This window comes from Manis pentadactyla, chromosome 10 (assembly GCF_030020395.1).
Source record: "Manis pentadactyla isolate mManPen7 chromosome 10, mManPen7.hap1, whole genome shotgun sequence".
NCBI classification, from domain to species: domain Eukaryota; kingdom Metazoa; phylum Chordata; class Mammalia; order Pholidota; family Manidae; genus Manis; species Manis pentadactyla.
The window spans coordinates 31,598,259-31,619,389 of NC_080028.1; the positions used below are offsets into that span (position 1 = coordinate 31,598,259).

Sequence of the window (21,131 nt, forward strand, 5' to 3'; positions counted from 1 at the left end):
CGCGCGAGAACTGGCTCGAGCCTTCGCGCCCTGGGCGAGGTGGGTAGGGGAACTCTTGTGGCGGGGTGAGGCGCCCGCCCTCGCGCCGCTTGGCGGTTTCCCCGAGTACTTCGTTTGTGGAGGAAGTGGAGATACAACGTGGGCGGATGAAGGACTTGACAGTGAAAATAGGTGAGACTGTCAAAAACTAAAAACGGTAGTCTAAGAGAGTGGCCCTGCCGTATAATCGTTACATAAAGCAACTAGAAGGCTATTACGTAATGTTGTAGCAATTTAAATTATCGATTTGAAAAGCCTCTTACAATATGTAGCCAAAGCCGTGAAAACACCTTCCTTGGCCGCAGTGACTCAATGTAATGGAATCAAATTAATAGCACTAATTTACCACTTACCATGTCTCAGGCACAATACCAACTCAAATGTACTATTCGTTTATCACCACAACCTCAGGAGGTAAGAGTATTTTAATCCCTGTTTTGCGGACGCGTGAACGGAAACTGCTCTTTCAGTGTGGAAAGCTCTCCTCACCACCCTGCACATGCACATATTTGTAAATTCGTGTCCTTAGAAGATGTATCCTACCTCCAACGCTTGATGGTTGTTTGATTCTGGACAAGATACTTAACCGCTTTGTGCCTTTTGTATAAGTATAAGTGATAACAGTTTTAGGTTGTGAGGAGAAATAAATGAAGATTTAATGTGTGAAACACATTTGTAATATAGAAAACATTAGATCTTAGATTACGTCATATTAAAATCTATGGCAAGGACAAATGCCTTCTTTTTTGTATACCTAGTACCTACCTACTACAGTCCTAGCCCAGTCAATAAATATTTGTCAAATTAATGCTCACAACACCCTACAATAAAGAAACTGAGGCTCATGGAGATTACCTGTTCTTTGGCCTACACTACACTGCTTATTAGTGTAGATTTTAAAATCAACTAATTACATTGTTCATTCCAGTCTAGCAAACTATTCTCGCTATTCTGGAACACTCCATTTACCTTGATTAAATTTGTATAATATTAGAATCCTTTGTCTTTTATAATATTTTGAGTTTTGTCATTTCTAGCTATAGCTGCTCCCACCCAGTAAATTTAATTCTAATTCTCAGAAGTATTTCCTTCCATTTCAGGCCCTCCTCTGCCATATATTGCCTACAGTAAGTATTAGCTCCATATTCCTCTGGAAAAATTGAGGCTTAGGAAGATTTAAATTACTTCAGGTTCTAACATTAAAGAAACTTGGGATTTAAAACCTCTTCCATCATAGACTTCTTTTCTTTAATAGAATAAGCTATTTTTCAGTTACTAGTCATGTATGTTGTCTTTTAAACAGCCAAAGTTATTTCCCCCAGATCCCTCTTGCCTAATTCTCCAAGCTGTGTTTGGTTCTCCACTTAATCTCTTGAATTGATGACTCCATTTTGAATTTACTTTCCTGGCTGAGTATGCCAGTCTCCCAAGAAAAAGCTCTGATATCTATCAATCAAGCTTCAAGCAATTCAGCTGCTAACCAAGGCTTGCTACCCTGCCATACAGAAAGGGGAACCTGTGTAATAAGAAAAAGGAAATAGTCTTTGACTGAAGATGAAATATTTGAAAGTAGGTAGCAGTTATAACATAATTGCTAAACATGAATTTTTGAGTCAGGCTTGAATTCAAATCCCAGCTATTTTTTTTTTAAACCCTCTTAACCATTTTTAAGTGTTCAGTAGTGTCAACTTTACTTTTTCATTTTGCAAAACTGAAGCTCTATACCCATTGAACAACTCCCCATTTCCCCCTCACCCCAACACTGACAAACCCCCATTCTACTTTCTATGAGTTTGACTACTTTAGATACCTCATATATATTTGTCTTTCTGTGACTGGCATATTTCACTTAGTATAAAATATTCTCAAAATTCCCAGCTATTCATTAAACTAGCTATGTGATTTTAATTGTCATGTCTGCATCCAGACAGAATACCATCTGGCACATGGTAGGTGTTCAATACATGTTTATTGTCAAAATAATAAGAATCTTCTACATTACCCTTGAAGAACAATTGACAATATCTTAAACCAGAGGAATTTTCCCTTTTTTATTAAAATTTAAATAGGACTCCATTTCTTGTAAATAAGGCTACTCTTCCTAGTCACCAGATTAATCTTGTTCTGGGCATAGGATTATACCTGATTAGAATATATATATTATATATATATTATATAGATATATATAATCTATAGATATATATATAAAATATATATATTTTTTATATATATATAAAATGGTTTGATTGTACTTTGCATTGTGCTTATGAATGACATTTTTTAGTTTTGTCAATCATTACCATTTACTACTGTTAAAAGTTTCTCCCCAGCGCTTATATAGTCCCCAAATTAAAATACAAAAAGATGGTATACTACTCATAATGATCCCCAACTCCACATTCAGTGATAATACATTGATAGCTTATAATTGGCCATGGTATACATGAACTGGTAAATTTATGAACAGACAGCTATCCAAAAAAATAATTGTATGTGTATGTATATGTACATAAATTTACTATAAAATTTACCAATATAAAGGATGTGTAGCACGCTGTTTGTGGAAAGTAAAATATACAGTTTTCTTTATTATACATTTCTTATAGCCAACTGATTCTCACAGAATGCTTTGAGTTTTGCCAGACTCTTGAATCAAACACCAACCTATTATTGCATTTGCCAAACAAATATAGCTTTTTGACTGCTGGTTGACATTTTCATTTGCAATTATCAGTAACATGAAAGTGAAACGAGATTTATGTGGGAAGTTCACTTATTGGTCAGTGACTTGAGCACAGTCTTTGCTGAATTGGATAACAGCTATTGAATACTGAAGGAATATTCCAATTTTCTGTACTAATGACAATGTAATGACTAAAGACTTGACATACTTTTAATCTACATTATTAACATTTTCTCTGACACTTTCTTAAGTCTAGACAATCAAGAAAACAAAACAAACCTTTGTAGCATTTGCCAATTTATGTAGTGTAAGTTCTCCCACCATGGCCAGTTTCAAGCTACCAACGTAACATCACTGATCATGAAATTGGGAAGAGATGAACACACCATTACATAGTATTTCCTCCATACAGACACAACAAACAGGGACTTCTGGTTTCCAGTCTGACATGTTAAGAGCTAAAAAGTCATCACTCTGTTCTCAAAATAACCAAAAAGAACTGAACAAACCAAAAATCCACCCTTCTTAGATCCATCAGAGAATTGAAGTGACAGGGCAAATCACCACCACAAAAACAAGAGACAGGTAAAATCACAACAGGAAGAAGAGAGAATCATGGTTTACTAGGAGCAAAAATTACCACTGAAACCAGAGCATGAATAGATTGAGAGATTAAAAAGATTAAAAAGAACTGGGGGCCCAGCCTTAAGGGTCCCCCACATTTTTGTGAGTTTTGCTTCCAAGAGCCCCACAGGTATTAATTACTATGAAGACTGGGAAAAAATCCCCTCATCCTCTGGCAGGGAGAAGGGAAAGAGTAACCATTTTGAAATGAACACAGAGTATTCAATTCTGCTTAACAAAGGCCTGCCACAAGAGAAACTATTTAACAACCTAACCAATGTGAGAGAAGGAAAATAATCAGCTCTAACCTCCTTTAGCCTTCTTGTGTCACTTAAGAGGAGGAAAACACTGAAAGAAACATTGTGAAGGACACAGTCCAGGGATACAAACTCACTGAATGACTGAGACTTAATAGGATCATAGAACACTTCCCTTCTACCCACTTTACGGCTCATCAGTAGGGCTCCTGTTTAACAACAGGATTACAATGAAAACTACAAACACAGATGCTGTTTAAGAAGGAGTCTCTAGGGAAACCCAAAGATAACAAAGGAGACAAAGACAAGGACATTTAAGGAAATTTTAGCCTCTGACACAGCTATAGCAAATAGGAAACATGGCTGAACTCCCAGCCAGATAAACATAAAACTTAAGATCTCTCTTGCCCAATATATAATTTCTGACTTTTTACAAAAAAATTACAAGGTATCCTCAAAGGCAAAAACTTCAGACTAAACAGGCAAAGCAAGTATCAGAACCAGACTCATATGGCAAAAATTTTGGAATTATCAAACTGGAAATTTAAAATAACTGATTAATATGCTAAGAACTCAAATGGAAAAAAGTAGACAGAATGCAAGAATAGGTGAGTAATGTAGTGAAAGAGATAAAAACTCTAAAAAATAGTCAAAAGGAAATATTAGAAATAAAAAAAAAACACTAACAGAAATAATGTCCTTCATGGACTTATCAGTACACTGGACATGACCAAGGAAAGAATCAGTGAATTTGAAGATATGACCATTGAAACTTTCCAACCTGAAAAGCAAAGATAAGAAAGAATGGAAACAACAGACTATCTAGATATAATAGATCTAAATAATCTCATAAGCATAGATTGTAGTAAAATGTAAAATAATTAGGAAGAGAAGAATTTTTAGGATTTACTACCTTTATTTTTAAAATAATTTAGTCAATTATAAGTTTAGGTTCTTAATTCTTAATAATGGCTTGTTTAACAACCAGGTCAAAGTTCTGAAAATTTAACAAGCAGCTCTCAAAAGTTGGTACAAACTGGTTCAGCACACTGTTGCTTGAAATAAAGATTCATTGGAAGTACCATATTCAGATTTAAATACTGTTAAGGCCTCATTAGATGCTGAACACTGTGCTAAGGAAATTTATGTATGTCATTTAATTCTCGTAACTGTGAAATAGATAACATGGCCATTTTTTAAAGTAAAAACACTGAGGTTTAATATCTTCCAAGTCACACACCTGGAATATGGCAAAACTAAGATTTGAGCCCAAATCGGTGCTCTTTCTCTCACTGCCTTCTGAAGCCTACAGTATAAATAAGACTAGGGCAAGGAAAAGGGTAACTGGCATTTGATTCCTCCATTTTCCTGAAGTTATTTAGCCCAGTCCAGCTCCATTGTGAACACATAAAGCCTGTGCCTACTTAGACAAAGGGAGCATCAGTCATAGTAATTCTTCAGAATATTACCATTGAAAGGAAAGGAGCAACACACAGCAGCAATTCACCAGAGAATTCCGCTTTATTAGGGAAAGGTGCTAGGTTATATAGGAAGGGGCATGAGCTGATTGAGGTGTCATTTCTACGGGGCTGGTGGCTATTGGCTAGGTGCTGGGATTAGGGGGGCGAGGGGTGATTGGGCTTCAGGTGACGCCGGCGGGAACCGAGGACCCGGAAGAGAAGCAGGAAGTTCGCCATCTTATGGGTGGGGGCCCTTCAACCATGGTTACCAAAAAGAAGTGTCCAGTGCTCCAGCCTGGACATTCCAGAAGAGGGCAAGGAGGAGCTGAGATGGCCTTCTTCAATTTATATCTATTAGGATATCAAAATTCCTTTCGGAACAAGAAAAGGGACACAACTGAAGAAACAAGTAAGAGGAATATAGAGTAGATGGTTTGAAGGGCCACTTATTTGCCATTTCCTTTCCTACCTTGGGTTGAAGCTGTGTTCCCCAAAATTAACAATTACACTAGTTAAAATTATGAAGTAGGGAGAGCATCCATTCAGCTTTCCTCTCCTGCCGTCTAATATCCTTATTAAGACACCCAGTTTGTTCAACTAAATATATGTATTCTAATTCACTTGCTCATTTAGTCAACATTACTAAGCACCAACTATGTGCCAGGCTTTATGTTGGTATGGGTTTAGAAAGATGGATAGGACAAGGCCTCTGCCATAAAGTGGCTCTATCAGATGAAGGTTAAGTATGTGAACAAAAAATTTGCCACATAGTATATGAAAATTAAATATGGAATGAAATAGAATCATAAGAGAGCAAGTACCTGATGCTATTGGATTTGAAACGAGAATGAGGACCCTCTAGAGAAGAACTCACACAGGAAATACTTCCAGAATTGAGTGTTAAAAGATCATTGGAGTTTACCAAGTAGCAAGAAGGGAATATCACACAGACAAAAGAACAGAGACTTGAGAGAGAGCCATGTTAAGTAAACTCCCAAGTTCTTGGGTACAGAAAAAGGATAAAGCAGAGAGGTGCTGGGAAGCAGACCTTAAAAACTAGGCCAGGGCCAGGTAATTGAGGATCCTGTTAGCCATGCTAAGCATTTTAACTTTATAGGGAGCCATTGAAAGATTTTTAGTAGGCAGTGAATAAATACCAGATCTGTATTATATCAACAGTGCCTAGCAGTGCCTCATACATAATAGAGGCTTAATAAATATTTGTAGGATGAATGAATGAATAAATGAAATTGAATGACTAAAACAGGAAGTTAGGAGGAGGCTTTGCAGAAAATGTGACAAATGATCAAGGTTTTGAAAGATTAATTGTTTGGAAGCACAGGAGTGGAAGAAAAAAGGTATTCCAGGCAGAATGGAGAACACATGTGAAGGATATTAAGTATAAGCAATTACTGAAGCAAAAGTTGTTTTGGGTTGAGAGGAAGGGGTAACTGAAGAAGTATAAAGCATAGAATTAATATTGAGGAATGGTCTTACAGCAATAGGCTTCCTTTGGGCATTCTCTGTCCTCTCTTTAATTCCATTAAAGAAGATCTGTTTTACATATCTAACTTTCAGGTAAGATTTGTACAAAAGGTCCCACTAAGGGACCCTAGAAATCCCTTAATAGCCCTATACCAGCCCTTCTCTGCTTGTTCCCACCCTCCTGGATACTGGCATTATACCATGAAGCTTCTAGTGTCTCCATATAAGCTCTTCACCCTCTTAGAGAGAAAAACACTTGCCCCAACCCACAAATTTCCCTTGTTCCTGGTTGCTGCAACCCTGCCTTCCCCTACTAGATAGGATTTCTCAAGATGGGAGAACTAAGTACCAAGCCTGGGGTTTTCTTATCCAGTTAGCTACTTAAACATAAGTAAACAGGACTTTGTACCAATCCAAAAACGCCTGGGTCTCATTTCTGATCAATTTCTTTGTAGACCAGGCAGAGCAATAGACTTCACTTCACAAAAACTAGAGTCCACTATGAAATGATAGGGAAGTATCCTGATATCATCTGCTTACCCCAGTTTTTTCATCCTAATGGTGGACTGTCAGAGGTAGGAGTCTGTGCCAAACTGTTGGCCTAAATTGTAAGGTTAGAGGGAAGATTGGACATCACATTTGCTACCCCTACTCCCCTGCTAGCTTCACCCTTCCCCCTCACTTCCTCCTTCACCCTCTTGTTAACTTTCAAGATTTGGACAAAAGAGGTCCACTTACTAACTTTTATTAATCCCTAATTTTGTGGCTCAAGCAATTAATAATAACTTTATTTAGTATATACTGTATGCTAGGCATTGTGCTGAGCACTCTACATTCCATTTAATCTTCTCAAACTCCTGTGAGCTAAGTATTACTATTCCCTTTTTACAAAAAAGGAAATTGAGGTACAAAGAGGTTAGCTTATTTATCCAGGGTCACAGTGATAGAACCAGAATTTGATTCCAAATTGTCAAACACCTATGCCTGTGCTCATTTTTAAACAGTGTGGACAAATGACAGAGGTTTTTTGCTGTGAGCAGACCACTCTACAAATGATTGATGGTCAGCCTTTCTAGGAAAATAATTAACGCCCAAACCCTGAGTTCAAATGTCAGGTGGGCTTTACAGTTATTCTCTGTTCCCCAAAAGGTGTTCTCAAGATTGCCAGGAGCCCATTCACTAGAGCTGAACAGTAACTTTTTGCTCAGCTAATGCCAAGAATTATTGACTTGGAAACTTCTTTGTGGAGTCAACACCTAGTAACCTTCTCTCATAGCCCCTGGGAAACTTCCCAAGACTTACAACATTCTACAACTCCAGAGTAATGTTCTGCAACACTGGAAAGAGTAATGGTTTGGTTCCTTCTGATTTCTCTCTCTCTCTGTCATACCCACATCACTGAGTCATCATTATGTGATCCAGCTGTTACATGCAGATACCAAAACAATTGTTTGATTTGTTTTCTGTGCTCTAAACTCAAACTTTACTGGAATCACTGGTGAAAACATTTTTAAGAAAAGTAACAGTGGCTTCTTTAGACAGGGCAGGTTTCTTACTCAGTTTGCTTTACTCATAAACATTATCTTCTTGGCTCTTATAAGCAACTGAGTTTGCAGATCCCATGATGGAGAGTAACTTGGAGAGGTCCATTTTAAACAGAGTAATCAAGGAAGGAATGTTTGAGCAACACTCTGAAGAATGATAACAGCCATGTGTAGAGTTGAGGCTAGAGTGTCATTTTCTTAAGAGCAAATTTCAAAATCTAGAAGCAGTTTAAAGCCAAAACTATAGCAAAGTTCTTCCAACTCCCACTTTGATCACAGGCTGCTTTCACTATATTCCAGTCAGAATCTTGTAACTCATCTCCTACTTCTGACAAGCATTTTAATTGTGCACATCCTGAAATACCTGTGTACTCTGCCCATCATCCACAGCCTTGTAACAAAAGGAACATTAGAACAATATTTCTGGCGCTACCACCCTTTCCACAAAGACATTCAAGCAGCCTGAATGTCAAGTTTGGCATTAACCATGTCATTCAGACTTCCATCTATTCTGTTCGTATTTCCCTGAAGCCTCTTGAGCCGCCCCAGAGCTGAAGTCCGGGTCCATGTGGCCACACTCTGGATCACGTAGTCTGACTCTAGGAGCTCAGTATGAGGCTATGAAACTCCAGGGAGTTGGAGTGTTGAGCTCCAGAGAAACCTATCAAGATGAAGGTGCTTGTATTTGTCTCCCCTCTTAGGATATTTAGTCTTTCTAGAATGATTAGTACCTACATCTGTGCACATATTAATGCCAATCCCTCCAATGTGCATCAGATACCATCATTTTGCCAATTCAAGTATACTGCTCGAATATTCTTTGAACACTGTCACATCAGTTTTTCCATCTGTGACAATTCCTATCTACATATGTGCTTACTGTAATTTCTTCCATCTTAAAAAAAAAAGCCCTACATTTCATATTTCTCTGCCCCTCCAAGGAGAAAAATTCCTCAGAAGAGTTGTCTGGTCATGCTTTCCAAATCTTCTGCCAACCTCTTTTCCTACACCAATCAGGCTCTTGCCCCCACCACTCCACACCAATGTTCGTATCTAGTACCATTTGCTAAATTAAACCATAAGTTCTTAGCTCTCACTTTATTTAACATATATACAGAAAAGTGCAACAGAGCTCAGATGGTTGTGAATCCCAACACAGCTAAAATTGCCTCTAATATGGTCAGCTGGCAGAAATTTGGGCCTGTGGACCACCATAATGCGGAACTTGCCTCATAACTTCTGTTAGTTCAGAACTTATTTGGGAAATCACAAAGCAGGCAGGGACAGTATGTATAAAATATAGCATTTTATTTGGCTCCTAGCAAGCCCACATATATCTTGCTTACACCAGTCTTTCTAATCCCAATTTCTACACCCATTATTTCAAGGATCCACAGTTCCTGACTCTATGCTCACCCTTAATTCCACAACCCAGAAAATCTTGCAGGACTCTGATCTGTAGTCCACACTTGTCTCCAGAACGATTCTCTGGCCCCACTCTCCTTCTGGCTGATTTCATCTTGTTAATACATTCACTCAAGTGGCTTGAGTCTTTGGTCCACCTGCACTAGCACACCTGTTCTTCATGCTGAAGTCACACTCTTAACTGGCCCTTCAGGTATGGCTTTAACAACAACCATAAAAATGAGCCTATTAATATCAGCACTTTTCTTAACACTCTTACTGTAATGATATTTTTAAGTCATTCACAATTTTTCATTAAAAGAAGATAGGGTTTTTTTCCTCCTAGTAGGTGTGAGTATATTAACATTCTATTCAAAAGGGCCCACTCAAGTTTTCCTTATTTTTGTCATACTGAAACCTCATAGAAGTGAGTCAACAGATGTAACCAAATATTCTGCCAGTCTCTGCCTCTTTCCTTTCCTCTCCTCCTGATGAGGAACCAAAATAGAAAAATCAAAAAAAGAAAACGGCATAGAGAGCATACTTTGGCCCATCCTGGACTTTAGAAACTCAATCTTATTAGATACCCAAAGTTGTTCAGATTCAAGGGGCTAATTCACACTAAGAAAATTCAGAGTGCCTCAGTTTCCTTACCTGTCAGTGGAGATGGCAATACCTTCCTTATATATTTGTTGAAGAGATGAAATGAAATAATGTATGTGATATATCCCAAACCTAGCACATGAAACTGTACATGATCAGAGGTAAAGTTATAGACCATAGTACATACAGAATGTCTACCGTTCCTTATGACTGGAAAATCTTTGTCCACTTGTCAAGACATACTTTCCAGGATAGGGTACCTAGAAAGCAGTAGTTCTTTTTATTAAAGTAACATTGATATACAGTCTTATAATGATTTCACATAAAAAACTGTGGTTTCATCATTCACCCATATTTCAAGTCCTCATCCCCCCACCACCATTGCACTCACTGTCTATCAGCGTAATATGCTTTAGAATCATTACTTGTCTTCTCCATGCTGTACTGCCTTCCCTGTGACCTACCTGTATTGTGATTGAATTATAGTGCCCCTTAGTCCCCTTCTCCCTCCCCACCCACACTCCCCAAACCCTCCCCTTTGGTAACTGCTAGTCCCTTCTCGATGTCTGAGCCTGCTATCTTGTCCCTTCAGTTTTGTTTGTTTTTATACTACACAAATGAGTGAAGTCATTTGGTATTTGTCTTTCTCTGCCTGGCTTACTTCACTGAGCATAATACCCTCTAGCTCCATCCATGTTGTTGCAAATGGTAGGATTTCTTTTCTTTTTATGGCTGAATAATATTCCATTGTGTATATGTACTACATCTTATTTATCCATTCATCTATTGATGGACACTTGGGTTGCATCTATATCTTGGCTATTGTAAATAGTGCAGCAATAAACATAGGGATGCATATGCCTTTTCGAATCAGGGATCTTGTTGGGTAAATTCCCAGGAGTGGAATTATTGGGTCAAATAGTAATAGAAAGCAGTATTTTTAACCACAAGTTTCCTTGAGAAGAAAAAAATACTGTCTGGCTTCAAAGGATATTTCATCTAGGCCCTGAAATATCAGTAACAGCTGCCCACAAAAAAGGACTCCTTATAAGAACAAAGGAAAACTGAAGGAACAAAACAGCAGCAGAATCACAGAACCCAAGAATGGACTAACAGTTACCAAAGGGAAAGGAACTGGGGACGATGGGTGGGAAGGGAGGGATAAGGGCGGGGAAAAAGAAAGAGGGCATTACGATTAGCATGTATAGTGCGTGGGGGGCACGGGGAGGGCTGTGCAACACAGAGAAGACAAGTAGTGATTTTACAGCATCTTACTACACAGATGGACAGTGACTGTGAAGGGGTATGTGGGGGGGACTTGGTGAAGGGGGGAACCTAGTAAATATAATGTTCTTTCTGTAATTGTAGATTGATACCAAAATAAAATAAAAAATAAAAAATAAAAAAAAGGACTCCTAACCAGTGACTGGAACTCTCATGTCTACCAGTCAATAGATTCCTGCCCCGCCCATACTCACCTTTCCAGACACTAATACTGGCGGCCCCTACAGGTTCAGTTCAACTTCAGAGTTCATTCACCCTATGTCCTGGTCTCTTGAGTGCCTAAGCTTTCCCTTTTCTGTCCTGCCCAGGAGAGCATGGCCCTATCTCTGTCCTTTTCTTTGCTGAATCTATCTCACCACCTTTGAACTCAGATCTTCTTTCTGTTCTTAGCTTCATACTTGGACACTCCTCTTGATCCAGCAGTGTTTTGGTCTTGATTTCAGACAAATTCCCTTTTAACTGGCCCTTAGCTGAGACAATTCCCTTGCCTTATTATATGAAAACGCTAGGTCAAGCTAGACCTCATCATAACACAAATCTACACCCAGAATATTTCCCACTGACAGGAACCCAGAGACAAGTCAATGGTGTGTAGCAGGAAGAGGTTATGCTTGTTCTTGTCTTGAGGCAGTTGAGACAAATGACCTCTCCCTGCTGACTGTCTAACGACTACCCTCTAGCCACAACACAACAGTCTCTAAGCTCTGCACATCCAAAGGGTGTCCATCTTCCTCCACTGCTGCCTTTATCATTCCTCTTCCCAGAAGAATTCACAAACTAGTCCTCAGAGTTGCTTTTACTTCAGTTCAAATGAATCTCTTTTACAGAAAGGCTCAAGTACTTGGTAAAAACTGAGCACATCTCAGCCACGTTCTCATTTTCTGGATCTGGTCAGAAGATATAATAGGTGGTTTTCCCCACCCTAGCTGGAATGTTCTTTGCTCAACCTCCTAGGTCTCCTGACCACTCTGAGCTGCCTATTTGGTGACCCACCTGTAGGAGACAGTTGGGGGATGCCATTCTTAGACGCCAGCAGAGGGCACTCTAGTTCTGGCTTTTCAAACAGGTTCATGAGTTGCACAATTCAGCCAAAAATGAACTAGCCAAAGCCTCTGAGCCCCTCTGCCTTTTCAAATGGATAAACCTACTGAAGTTATACAAGTGTATCTTGGAAACAACCCATACATCTCATAGCTGCTACAGACCATCATCCCCTGTGCATCTGAAACTAGAGAGGAGAAGGTACTCAGGCTCCTCAGCTACAATCTGCCAAAGCCTAGGTAGGGCACCTCCAAGGTGGGTGACTGTGTCTACTGCAGAAGATAAGCCACTTTTTTTTTTACAGGGGCTCAGTCTTTCCCCTCTGGTTTTCCCCCCATGGGACTCATTCAATCCACAGCAGAGAGGCCCACCAGGTTCCAGTCCTCTCAGCTCCCTTGACTCCCTTGCTGGCCATAGGAAAAGATATTCCACATTTCATTGGTGCTCTGGGAGGCAGGGATCTGCCTCTGGTACAAGGTAATGATAACAAGTCCTACACCCAACTCAAGGCTGCTCGGGGGTGAGCAGACAGGTTTGACAGGACCTCCATTGACCTATACACAGGGGAGCCCATAAAGAAGCTAATTCTATCAGTCCATGTTTTCCCTTATCCTTGGTCTTTCCTGGAAGCCCTAACTAGATTATTTCAAGAGTCAGTTTAGTGGGGTGGTTAAGAGGATAAAGCTCTGGAGCCAAACTGCTTGGGTTAAACTCATGTCTCTGCCATAGGCTAGTTATGGGACCTTGGGGAAATTACTAAACTTCTCTGGGCCTCTGCTCCCCTATTTGTAAAATAAGATAATAATAGTACCTACCTTTTATAGTTGTACAGAGCACGTTCACTAAGTATTAGCTTTTTTATTATTGTTATCTCTAGAAGATCCACGTAGTCCATTTCACCTCAGCAGTCTGTAGCCAGAACTTCAGCCTATTGTCTTCTGCCCCATCTACTTCCCCTGTGCTCAGAATCCTGAACAACATGCAGTTGAAAAAGATTTGGGGGGACACAGAGGCAAAGGAACTGCCCCCATATGTCAAATGTGCTATAAGGATTCATCTGGTTTCCTGGACTCATGCTCCTGTCCACCTCGTCCCAAAGCACTGACAATTTCCTATATCAGTAAGTGCAAGATAGCCTTCCAAACACACTTCAGCCAGTTTCAGTTCATGTTAATGCAACAACCAACTTCAAGGGATTAATGCCCAGAATTTTATATGACCTCCTAGACATGGTCATTTTTTATGTACAACACATTTTCTCAAACTGATCTTGTTAGAATTTCTAGTCGGGGTGGTATTGCTCTGCTTGCAGTGACGCCAACTTCAAGACAACTGCAAGTAACATGTGTTAGAAATTACCACTCTATACTAAGCATCTGGAAATGGCAGGCAAATACCCTAACCTGGAAGTCAGAATTCTGGGAGCCCTGAGACAGACCAATTCTAAAAATTCTTTGACCTGAAAACACTGTGGCAAATCGGTCTCAGTTCCAACTAACAGAGGCAATAGGCAAAGTAGTGGATAACTAAGATTTTATGACCAGCCCAGTGGCCCCGGAAGCCTATAATATTGAGAAATCTGCAACATTCATTTGGATAAGTGGAGGATCCACCCAGTACTTTTACACCACCTCAGATTTTCTTCATGGTCCATTCAAAGCATCAAATGTGGTCTTAGGGCAATTCCCAATTTATGGCCCCATTCTAGAAGCTGTCAGGGCCCTTTGTATCTGTTTACCACCCAAAACTATATGGACCATAGTATTAACTGGGCAGATGAAGAACCTCTGTTATACTGTCTACTAACAAACTGATGGTTTCATCTACCTCACCCAGTAGTTTGCTTATAAAAAGCCCATCACATCCCTCCACCCAGAACAGCCCTTTCACAGTAGCTGTGGCATGAGTCTTCTACCCCTTACCATCTTGTACCCCAGGGGGCTGCCAAAATTTGGAAGCTTGGGGAAGCTGCAGGTTACCAAAAACTGAATCAGAGAGTGTTGCAGCTGGTGCTTGACTCAGGTAGAAGGCAGCCAAGTAGATGCCTTCTGTCCAGCACACCATGGAGCACATGGTAGCCATCTATTTGAGAAGCTGGGAACCCACTACTTGGAAACTGAGATGATAAAGAACTTCATCTGACTGTACCCTTAAGGACAATCAGCTGAGGTCTCAGAACCAGATAAAGAGCTTCCACTGTCACCTGCACCCAGACCAGTAATTACACACAGTCCAGGTCCCATTGCCCACTAGAAATATGCTCTTGCTCTTTCTCCTTGTCTATATATACTTGGCCTGGGCTTTCTGCCACCCACACCTTGCTCAAAGTCAAATGACCAAACTCAAATGACACTACTTCCAGGAACTGGCCCCTCATGACTGTAACCTATAATGAAGTACAAATTAGCCCCTTGGTTCAGTTCAGGCTTCTGGAACTCTGCTGCTTCTCCAAGTCCTCTAACTGTTGAGGAAAGGGATCCAAAGAGTGGCCCACTCTGGTCGTGTCATTATATCAGAGAATATATAGAGAGATTTCCATTGGGGTACAAAAAGGAGGGAGGAAGGACAGAGATGATGAGTGAGTGGGGCCAAGCCAGGATGAAGGGGAAAGCAGAGCTGGGGAAGAACTCCATAACGGAAGTGGTATCCCCACCCTCCACTAGAAGTGAGGCAGCAATTCTCAGAATGGCAAACTTTAATACAGTTCCTGACATGCTCAGTATTCTGAGATTTAAGCTAAATCTGGCCTATTTAAGCAGAACATGGACTTATTTTTTTTAATACTGGTGGGATTACATCAAACTAAAAAACCTGCACAGCAAAGGAAACAATAAAATGAAAAGGCAGCCTATGGAATGGGAGAAAATATTTGCAAACCCTATATTTGACAAAGTGTTAATATCCAAAATATATAAAGAACTCCTATAAACAACAACAAAAAAAGATTAAAGAATGGGCAGAAGCTCTGCACAGACATTTCTCCAAAGACACACAAATAGCCAACCAGTACAATATATGAAAAGATACTCAACACAACTAATCATCAGGGAAATACATATTAAAACCACAATGAGATATCACCTCACACCTGTTAAAGTGCCTGTTACTAATAAAAGATAACAAGTGTTGGCAAGAATGGGGAGAAAAGGAAACCCCTGTACACTATTGGTAGAAATGTAAATTGGTGCAACCACCATGGAAAACAGTATACAGGTTCCTCAAAAAATTAAAAATAGAACTACCATCTGCTCCAGCAATCCCATTTCTGGGTATATACACAAAGGAACTGAAATTACTATCTCAGAAATGTATCCGCACTGCCATTTTCACTGCAGCATTATTCACAATAGTCAAGACATGGAAGCAACATGTGTCCATCAATGCATGAATGGGTAAAATGCAGTATATACATAAAATGGATATATGTACCCATTCAGCCTTATAAAAGAAGGAAATCATGCCATTTGTGCATGAATGAAACTGGAGGATATTATGTAAGTGACATAAGCCAGATACAGAAGAACAAATACTACATGATACCACTTATATAAGGAGTCTAAAATAGTCCAACTCGTGGAAGCAGAGTGGAATGGTAGTTATCAGGGGTGGGGGAGAAAAGGGAAACAGGTATTAGTCAAAGGGCACAAAGTCACAGCTACACAAGATGAGTCAAGTCCTAGAGGTCTACTGCACAGCATAAAGCCTATAGTGAACAACACTGTACTGTGTACTTAAAAATAGGCAGAGGGTAGATCTTGTATTAAATGTTCTTATCACAAAATAACAACAATAAGTAAAGAGTGTGGGAAGAAATTTTTGAAGAGGATGGATATGCTTATGACATAGATTGTGGTGTTTTCACAGGTGTATACTTACCTCCACACTCATTAAGTTATATATAAAATATGTACAACTTTTTGTATGTCAATTATACAACAAAGTGGTTTTTTAAAAAAGAATATTGGAAGTCCATAAAAGCTGTAGAGGGAACAGAACCAAGCTTGGTGGATAGTAACCAGAAATAATTCTCAGAATCATGCCCCAGACTGGTCGGGCATAGACACTAGTACATTCAGTGCTGCAGGGGCACTGCTGTCATGGAGGACACCAGGCCTGGACACTGCTGCTAGAAACAAGATGCAGCCATACTGCTGCAACTTCCCATCAACAGAGACATAACATGGTCCCTACTTCTTTGCAACCTCATCTTTGATTGAAACTCTGAAGCAGATGTGTTTGATTAACCTAGCCAAAACTCTTTGCACATGCCCTAGCTGCAAGAGGTGCTGGGTAGCTTAGTGCATTCAGGCTGCTATAACAAAATACTACAGATTTGGTGGCTTAGAAACTATGGAAATTTCTTTTTCATAGTTCTAGAGGCTGTGAGTCCAAGATCAGTGTGTCAGTGTGGTCAGGTAAGGGCCCACTTTTGGGTTGTAGACCTCTGTTTGTAACCTCACAAGGTCGAAGGGCAAAGGAGCTCTCTCAGTACCTCTTTTATAAGGACACTAATTCCATTCATAAGGGCAGAACCCTCGTGACCTGATCACCTCCCAAAGACCCTACCTCCAAATGCCATCACCTTGGGCATTAGGTTTTCAACATATGAATCTGGGAGTGGGGGACGACCCAGACATTCATACCATAGCAGTGGGAAAGGAAGATCTGGTCTTTTCAGCCTCTATTATGGGCTACAGGTTTTGCCTCAGAGGGGGTTCCCAAACTCCCATAAGAATGCTAGGTCTGTACTACAGCACCCTACCCTACCTTAGCCTACACTACCTCTCCAGCCCCATTCCCTATCCCTCTCTGCTTTCCCTAGCACTGATCAGGTTCCAAGTCCTTATAGCTCTCTGAGACTTCACTAATGCTTCTAACCCACTTGGTATTGTTGCCTGAAATCCACTTCCTGATACTATGAACTCGAACTCCTTATCCTCGAAGACTTACCTCAAACATAACTTCTATGAAACCAATTGAAACTCTGCAAACATGCCAAGCCCAGAAAAGGAGTGTCCATCCAGATAAGGGGCCTTTTTCACCTGCAGTAACCTTAAGTATTTTGTTAATATACTGATTCCAGCAGGGGCCCTCTCAAAACCAAGGAGCAGGGGAATGTAAGGGACATCCTATGATAGCTGGGTTATCCCTCCCTCCTCTTTGTCACAAACATGGTGACTTGCTTCCTGAGATCCTGAGAATCAGATGTGAGTAGCTAGGAGAGATTCCTGTCATGTGCCTGGTTGACATGGAGACCAGAGACAGAAAATCAAATTGCCCCATTTGCTAAGTACTCAGAGCAAGTCTGCTCTCATTTCAGACCAGAAGGAACCGTTGCCCACTAGGCTTCCCCCGATTTTCTCAGAAGATGGGAATTACTCTGTGCACCAGAATAGCCATGCAAGGTATCATGAAGCTGTACGGAAGGGGTTGTTAAAGACATGTAAGTATCTTAGAGTGGGCACCATGCTAGGGACAGAACAGGTATGTCCAAGTTCCTAAAGAATGGCTGGGATGTGGTTCTGGGGCAGGAAAAAGAAAAAACAAGAGACTGAGAAGAGGAAGGAGAAAGCGGACTTGAATGGTGGATTGAGCAAGATAAAAAAAAATTTGAATCAGACAGGTGCAGGAGATTCAGATTTGAGTCCTAGTTCTGCCTTTTAAGTGTCTCACTTTGGGTAGTTGTTTATCCTTGATTTATTCTTTTATATTTTGACCCAAAATGTTTATTTTAATAATGTTGGTATAACAAAATGCATCAAAAATCATCTCAAAGGTTGACAAACTTGTTGCCCTTAAGAGATGAGAATATTACATATGAAAATGAGAATGTGTATAATTAATGAGCTCTTGTAGGGATAAGAAAACCAAATTAATAAATGCCCTAATTCTTTTGATCTGATTGTCTGGAAGGCAGGGACAGTGACTGGGGACAGCCAGAGGACACTTAAAAGCTACCACACCTCCTCCTAGCATGTTGAGGGATTTGGAAGATTCTGGCAGAACATGTCATAGAATAGGACCTCACACCCACACTTTTGTTAAAACGGCAGTAGTGGCAACTCAACCCACAGAAGGAAATCAAGGAAAATGGGAATCCACCGAATACACTTAGCTCTTAATGAAGCCTGTGCTGAGATTTCCTTTAACCCTGTCTCCCTGAAGTGACACTGCCTAAATGAAATCATGGAGCTGCCATACCTGACTGGGAGGCCTGAAAGATCTTGGTATTTTGGCTTCATTTTTCTCTTTTAATCCACAGCCCATCTATCCTTTATAAATCTGCTTTCTTTTCATTAAAAAAAAAAAACAGCAAATGCCTACTCTACCAATCTTACAGAATTGTTGTGAGCATTAAAACAAAGAAATTTGGAAAAGTACTTTGTATATTATCACACTATGCCTGTGAGGAGTGGTAGACCCAGCACTAGCTTTAGAGTTTGACCTGCATTTAAACTCCAAACCAGTTGTGCAACCTTGGGCAAGTTGCTTTAACCACTTAACCTCTCTGAACCATCTGAAAATAGGAATAATACTCTTGCATTGTTGTGAAAGTTAGAGAAAATGTACATTTAAAAAAGAATCTAGGACAAACTACTGATACATATGATACCCTGTAGGCATCTCCAGGAAATTATGCTGTGTAAAGAAAGCCAATCCCCAAAAGATCAGACTGTATGATACCATTTATATAACTTTCTTAAAATGACAAAATTAGAGAAATGATGAGTACATTATTGATCAACAAGTGGGGAGTGGCACAGTGGAAGGATGTGTCTACAAACGGGTAACTCTAGGACCGTGTGGTAAAGGAACTGCTCTGTATCACTATGTTAATATCCAGATTGTAATATATATAGTACCACCGGTTTTCAAGATGTTACCACTGGGGGGACTGAGTAAAGAGTACTCAGTATCTCTTTGTGTCATTTCTTAGAACTGCATGTGAATCTATAATTCTCTCAAAATAATGTTTAATTTAAAAAATAAAATATTTTCAGAAATTAAATATATATATATATATATATATGCATTAAAAGGAGTATCTGAGAGTACCTATGGAATACCTAAGTTATTCCTAATAGCAAAACTTTTTAAAAGCTTATTATCAATAGCAAAACAGCTAAATGAAAAATGTAACATCTACTCAATGGTATATTAGGAATTTTTTTTAACTATTATAAGGACTATATAGCCAGACTATTAGGCTATAATTATAAGTTTAAAAAAATATACAGATTTTACATACTGGTATAACTAGATTTATCCAAATAATAAGTGAAAATGAAATCTAGATAAGTCAGATACTATTTCAAAATCTTGACACCTACTACATTTAAAACATGATATGTACTTGACAAATGAATCTATTAGCAGTATCAAAACATGAGGTGGTATCATTGCTAAATTTCAGAGAATAACCTGGAATGAGCAAAGGAAGGGATTATTTCAGAGAGGGAACGAACTTGGAATGATTAAGCCTAGAAAAGAAAAAAAAAAGAGCCAGTGGGCCCATCTTACATATTTCCTACGTGTGCTGACCACTTGTTTTCCCACCCTCTTAGCACCTGGGGAAAGCTCTCTTGGAGATGGGCTTAGTTAGTAGCAGCAGGAAGAACCAACAATGATTCAACTGGCCATGAAGGGTGTGAGATGCTGGAATCCAAAAGTGAAGCCAGGTGTGGTGACCAGATTCCCAGGACTTCTCAGTACCTGGTCAGCTTGTGCTTCCCTGAGGCACAAATGGGAGCAGAGAGCTCAAAGTTGTTTCATAATCTGCCCTTCCCCCAACCATTCAGTCCCCAATCAGGTCTTCAGAGCTCCTTTGACTGATGCTCAGAACTTCAGCTTCTGGCGGTCCCACGATCCAGGAGTGCGCCCAGAGGAAACCATGCCATGGATCCGGAGCTCTCGCCATTGCCTCATTAAGAGCCCAATGACCAGGTTAGGCTTGGGGAGGTTGAGGGTGGGAGACCAAGGGAAGTACTCCCTCTCTTCAGTTAAATCCTTAGAGACCGTTTATTTCTTCACGGAATAGAAGAGGAGGTTTGGGTCTTACCAGGGAAAACTGGCCCCAGAATCTGGGCAGTGATGGCGTTCAAAGGAGACTTGTCTGTGTCTTTGCGTTTCACCTTCTGGATATGACTTCTGAGCAGGCACAAGACAATGTCTAACATTCCTGTGGGAGTCCAGGGATGTTTCCACCCGCTTCGTTGCTCCTTCCCCTCCTCTCCAACCACCAAGTAGCCCTACTTTCTCATCACCACTACTGCCCATTGTGTCCTGAGGTAGTCTTGGGAGCTATGTTTAAGGACCTCCCACCCACCCACTCCAGCCTGGCCTGGCTGAATCTGAGACCCTCTCTCTCTTTTCCAGGTTTATGGATCACTCTATTCTCAGTGACAGAACCTTCAGTCTGTATTGAGCAAGATGTGTTTGCAGAAGGACAAGTTGGACTGTGGAAGGAGGGCAAAGAATGGAAAGAGGAAGGTGTCCTGGTCCTCATGGTCCACTAAAGGGGGGAGAGGATGGAGAAAGCAGAATAAACAGATTGGATTGGAAGTCACCGGTGTGCACTGAAAGTGAGGAAAGTGGAAATTATTCCAGTGCCCAAACCCCTGCAAGAGTAGATGTGCGAGAGATTCTTGAAGGAGCCAGAACTTGGTGTTTGGTTTGGAAGGGGCCAGGGCACTAGAAAGACCACCAC

At 40.2% G+C, this 21,131-nt stretch overlaps 1 protein-coding gene across 2 annotated transcripts; it reads left to right on the forward strand.

Annotated features, from left to right (window-relative positions):
- Window positions 1-8: 8 nt before the first annotated feature.
- On the forward strand, window positions 9-20,988 carry SPMIP11 (sperm microtubule inner protein 11). Of its 2 annotated transcripts, XM_057486535.1 has the most exons (4): window positions 9-171; window positions 17,745-17,867; window positions 20,224-20,368; window positions 20,801-20,988. In XM_057486535.1, exons 1-4 carry the CDS (start codon window positions 147-149, stop codon window positions 20,847-20,849), a joined length of 342 nt encoding a protein of 113 aa, XP_057342518.1. In that variant the 5' UTR covers window positions 9-146; the 3' UTR covers window positions 20,850-20,988. The 2 variants fall into 2 exon arrangements, 1 of the variants encoding a protein (XP_057342518.1); XR_008991955.1 differs by lacking the exons at window positions 17,745-17,867; window positions 20,801-20,988 and having other exon boundaries at window positions 17-171; window positions 20,224-20,369.
- Window positions 20,989-21,131: the final 143 nt, after the last annotated feature.